The sequence below is a fragment of the Miscanthus floridulus genome, chromosome 12 (genome assembly GCF_019320115.1).
Source record: "Miscanthus floridulus cultivar M001 chromosome 12, ASM1932011v1, whole genome shotgun sequence".
Taxonomy (NCBI): Eukaryota; Viridiplantae; Streptophyta; class Magnoliopsida; order Poales; family Poaceae; genus Miscanthus; species Miscanthus floridulus.
In genome coordinates, this window is record NC_089591.1 from 62,997,418 (window position 1) to 63,002,676 (window position 5,259).

Genomic DNA, 5,259 nt, shown 5'->3' on the forward strand with positions numbered 1-5,259 from the left:
ACGGCTTCGTCCTCCTCCAGGGCCCCCGTGGCTCGAGCCCTATCCTTACGGGGCGACCCAACCCTTGTGTCGCTGAGAGGTGGGGGCGCACCTTACTCCCTCGCTGCTGAGCGGACCCTCCTAAAGGATGGGGTCATGTAGTCAGCCAGGGAGGGTGCGGCCATGGCGGTGGGTCTGGGGCGCGGTCATGTCGCTATGTGGAAGACGACGTCATTTCTCGCTCCTTGCCTGAAGCATTTTACGCCCCCTACGTATATGTCGATGGATTAGCTAGATTCCTGCAATCCTGATTAACAAAAACAAATGGCACCTGTCCCGGGAAAAGATCGCCACACGACCAAAGGCAGCTAGGCTTTATGCACTGAGAATTCAACTGGTAGCTTTGTGTCGGCAGAATATCATCGGCAGTCCTCCGAGGGGTATCCTACGAAGGTAGATTAATCGGCAGAGGAGCGTGAGATCAAGAACAAGAAGGCAACAGAGACACACGAGTTAGATAGGTTCAGGCCGTCAATATGACGTAATACCCTACTCCTGTGGTCTGTTGGTTTGTATTAGCTATCGTATGATATACCGTGATTTTAGAGGGGTCCCTGCCCGCCTTATATAGTCCGGGAGGCAGGGTTACAAGTTGGTTAGATCTAAGAGATAACCGGAAAGTAATAACTGATTACAGGAATCTTGGGATCATACATATCCTAACAGAACTCGTAATATCTTCAGGATACCATCCCAATGTCTTGCGGGAGGCGCCGACCAGAGTCGTGCCTCGCAAGGCTTCTTCTTGTGGGCTAGGCCACCCCTAGGGGCGTAGCCCATATGGTCTGCTGTGGGTATACAGGGTCGTACACCCCACAGCTAGTCTCCAAGCACCTTGTACCCATTGTGCAACGTCGTCTTAAGCTTGTCCAAGCAGGTGTGAACAACGCCGAGCAGTCAAGCTTATGGTCTCACCACCATGCTGAACTGCCAAGCTACGTGAACCGTTGCTGAGCAGCACAATCTGTCGTCGAGCAGGGCGACATATTACCGAGCACCGTGAATCATCGCCGAGCAGAGTGACCAAAGTACGGCTTGCCATAAGGGTGTAAGGAGCTCAAGTTTAGAATAAAAAATTTATCCGTAGTAGACCAAGTGTGCCCACTTAGAATCCGAACAAACTTGTTGGAGTCAATCTTCCTCTATAGGCGTATAGTCTTCGAAAAAAAATCCCGCACACTCACTGCGAGGTGAAGTGTGCCCACTTAGTCCCGAGCCTGACAGCAGATGATGTAGTCATGTGGTGCCAGGGTCAAAAATAGAGAAACAACCAAAAACCAACGAAAAAGACCACCAGTCCCCGAGCTGCAGGCGGAGTTATCGGAGAAATCTAATCGTGGAGGAAGAACCGGAGTAACGGCTGGACAGCGTCAGTTACTTAGCCTCAATAAATGGCAGAGATGTCAGCGATATTTCGGCGTGGAGCAACTGAAGGCAACGATAAATGAGCACCATGGGCTGCGATTTGCGCGGAAGCCCAGGTAACGGCCCATTTGCCGCATCGGAGAAATCACAGCGGCACAAATCGCGGGAACGGTTCCCAAAAAACCCTTGAATGCAGAACGGTGGGGAGGATCCTATATAATAGTGCCGCCGCAGTCCCCGTTCCCACCTTTTCAACTTCATCTTCCTCCTCACTTCTTGCGCCGCCAAATCCGCAACCACAGCTGCCTCCGCCGCCGAACCCTAACTAGATTTGAGAGATGGCGCCGAAGAGAGGAGCTGCGAAACCGAAGAAGACGAGTCCCAAGAAGGCGGATGCCATGGCCCAACATGACGAGGAGTGGGTGCCATCACAAACAGGAGAAGCTGAGCTGAACCGATTGGTGGAAGCCGGCGTTCTCCCCGACCGTGTGACCGCCGGATGGTGGCCAGCTCTCGGTGAGTCCTTTCCCACGCCTCATACTGATGAAGCGGTAGTATTCGAAGACTATTTCTAGCGTGGGTTAGGGTTTCCTGTGCACCCATTTTTGAGGGATCTATTGGAGCTCTGGGGGGTTACTCTGTGCAACCTTCACCCCAACACCATTCTGCACATCTCTATCTTCATCCACTTTTGTGAGGCATACCTTGGCATCCTACCCCACTTCAATCACTTCCGTCACCTATTCTGGCTTAAGAAGAGAGGCGGCGCTGGTTCGAAGGTGGTCAGCGGGGTGTATCTCCAGCTTCGGGATGGGATAGCGAGTGAATATCTTACCATACTGCTGAACACTTCGCTGAAGGGGTGGAACACCAGATGGTTCTACATGAGACAAAGCCACCCAGCAGTGCGTTGTAACGCTGACCACATCCTAGAAAGCCAAAGGAGTTGGTCAGAGCTACCGAGCAAGGACGACATGGATCAAGTGAATGAGCTCCTCTGCTTGATAAAGGGCATGAAGACCAATGGCAGATTGGTAGCGGCGAGTTTCATAGCGTGCCGCATACAACCCTGTAAAGAGAGGGCACACCCAGGTTTTGAATTCAAAGGGGAGACCGACGAGACTCGAGAGAGGCCTGAAATACTTTCTAGGAGCGACGTCGAAGAGCGAACTGCCAAGCTGTTCGCTTCGCTATCCTCCTTTAGGCTGTCAGGGTACACGAAGCCCTTCAATTACAAGAATCTGCCCCCTTAGGTAAATGTCTTCACTTTATGTTTCCGAGAATTTTATTTATACTGCTGAGCAATAAACTAATCCTACTCATGTGAAGATCCATTCGCAGGACAGGGCAGTGTATTTCTCGGGCGTACCGAGAAATGATTGGCCGCCATCAGTGGATGCACGTTGACCTGTTCAAATTGAGGAGAGCTCCATCGGTGTCTCCTCGGAATCCAAAGGAATGGACACTGGTCGGACAGAGAGTCCTCCCTCGGCGCCTACAAAAAATAAGGGAAAGAGGCCGACAGAAGATGAGCCGGCACAGAAGAAAAGGAAAATAGCAGCGACTGCTCCCCACAAACCAGGCGAGATCTCTCTGGATGATGACAAGACCAATCAAACATGAAGAACCGCGGTGTTCGATTGGTCTGACAACGACGAAATTCTCATGAACCCTCCCTCGAGCACAAAAGGGCCTTCGCTCTACCCACGCACGGAGCAACAAACTGGTGTAGGCGAAGAAGTCCTTGAGGCTACGACAAGGAGAGTCCCTGAGCATCGAGCGGAGGGAATTGCTGCGCAGCAGACGTTGGAAATCCCCACGGAGCGGGTAACAAAGATCCTGGGGCAACAAATGACAGTAGCCCTAGAGCAGCAGACTGAACCAAGGCCAACCGAGGAAGAGCCGAGAATCCCACCACCGAGCACTGGAGTTAACCCTAAAGCTGCGCCTGGAGGCTCTGGCCGGCACCGCCGGTTTAAGAAATTGAACCGTCAGACCAAACCGTAAGTACTCTTGGCTGCAGTTACTTTGCTATATTTTCTTTACTTATGTAGTTACTGAATAACTGATTTGACACAGTGCAAGGCAAGCAACAGATCTAGCCCCAGCCGCTTAGACTGATCGGCGACAAGAAACTTGTCTTGGAGCGGTGGAGACGACAGCGGACCACATCTTGGAGTCCCCGAGTGCTCGGGAGCACGCTAGGGAGCCAATTGCTACCCCTGGTGATCTTCCCGGCGGCGAGCGACTGTCTACAATGGCGAGCGAATCGGCGACAGCTCCTTCTACGACGGTGGAAACAGGGGCGGAAAAGCTTTCGGAGTCAAATGAACAGACGACAGTCCCCGATTCTCTGGATGGCATGGTTGGAACTGCTATCCGACCACCGAGCCCCAAGGTGGTCCCTCCGGCTACGATGGAAGAGGATGAGGTGGAGGAGATCATGCGCGACGAACCTCGAACTCAAGCAGTCCGGATCCTCTGAAAGCGCGGTGAAGAAATAGTTATTGTTGAAGAGGAGGACACCACCAAGGAGTTTAGGAGACTGGAGACTTCCCTTACTGGTGTGATGAAACAAATCAAGGTGAATACTTTTTCTAGAAAAGTCCTAGTCGTTTGTTGGCATTGGTTAACAATAATGTCATCATATTTGTTGCAGGAAATATCTCGAGTTGCCGAGCAGTGCCGCCAACTAATAAAGCGAATGGAGCCCCTTGCAGCGGAGAACGAAAAACTCAAAGAGGCCAGAAACCTCCCGGAGAAGAATATCCAGCGAGCCCAACGCAAACGAGACCTTGCAAAGTCCAACGCGCGGGACCTAGAATACCAAAAGGGTGTCCTTACCAAAAAGCTGGCGGCCGCGTCCGAGCAAGTGTGGAGCCAGTCCGAGCAGCTGGCCGCTATCTCTGACCAACTAAAATGTGCTTCCGAGCAGCTGGAGAGGAAAAGCAAACAGCTCAATAGTGTATCCAAACAGAAAGCATGTACGGTACATCAACGAATGTACTTTAGTATTGCTGAACAGCCTCATTTCTGTTAACAACTGTTGTGCTTGTAGAGCAAGATGCTGAGCTCAGCCAGATGCGCTAGACCATCGATCAACTTTGCCAGGAAAAAGCAAAGGAAGCAGAGCGGGCGACCAAACTTGCTGAGGAGCTGAAAGGTGAATTCCTTCTAGTCGGTATCATTGTTGTAATAGCTCCTTGTATAACGGATCATTATAACTCTCATAGGTTATCGTCATAAAGCCAAAGCACAATTCGACGTGCTGGTGCAGGAGGCCAAGGTCCAGAAGGAGAACTTCTATACTGTAGTCGCCGCAATTAAGCCGCCGCGATGCCATTACTACCGTCGCTACCCATGTCCTTGCGGTTGTTCAGTCCCATTATCCGACCACCGACCTTCAGTCCATAGAGGGTGGGTTCGAAGAAGGATTGAGTGACATAGATACCCAGCAGCTGGAGGATGAAGTGGAGGATGCAGCAAAAATGCTGGCTGCGACATAGATCTGTTTGGTGAGATGGATGGCGATGGCGGAGCTCATTAATCTGATTATAGAAGACCATCTGTAAAACCTTGACTGTGTATTAGAAAACGCGATAGTGCAAGAAACAAGTACTTATCAAATATTTGTCATAAGGTGCTTGTATATGTAATATATGCAGTTTTCTTATAGTTCGGCGAAATAATCTTTGAAGTTTCAAACCTGATGCGGTTATGCGTAGTTCAACTAACATCCGACCAGTTGGTCTGCTACTGGTCCCTATGGCCTTGGCCAGCCCATAGTCCATAACGTCGAGCGTGGAGCCCGTGCACATGTAGGAGTAACAGACATGACCAAGGAACCGCAACCGA

General features: G+C 51.0%; 1 protein-coding gene across 1 annotated transcript; it reads left to right on the forward strand.

Moving 5' to 3' along the window:
* Window positions 1-4,108: 4,108 nt before the first annotated feature.
* On the forward strand, window positions 4,109-4,910 carry LOC136495985 (uncharacterized). Its single transcript, XM_066491746.1, has 3 exons — window positions 4,109-4,388; window positions 4,638-4,690; window positions 4,785-4,910. Exons 1-3 carry the CDS (start codon window positions 4,109-4,111, stop codon window positions 4,908-4,910), a joined length of 459 nt encoding a protein of 152 aa, XP_066347843.1.
* The last annotated feature ends 349 nt before the right edge of the window (window positions 4,911-5,259 follow it).

Coding starts and splice junctions, on each gene's coding strand:
- LOC136495985 (XM_066491746.1), top strand. CDS start 4,109: ATGGAGCCCCTTGCAGCGGAGAACGAAAAACTCAAAGAGGCCAGAAAC. Junction 4,389..4,637: donor TGTATCCAAACAGAAAGCAT/GTACGGTACATC, acceptor TAACTCTCATAG/GTTATCGTCATAAAGCCAAA. Junction 4,691..4,784: donor TGCTGGTGCAGGAGGCCAAG/GTCCAGAAGGAG, acceptor GCGGTTGTTCAG/TCCCATTATCCGACCACCGA.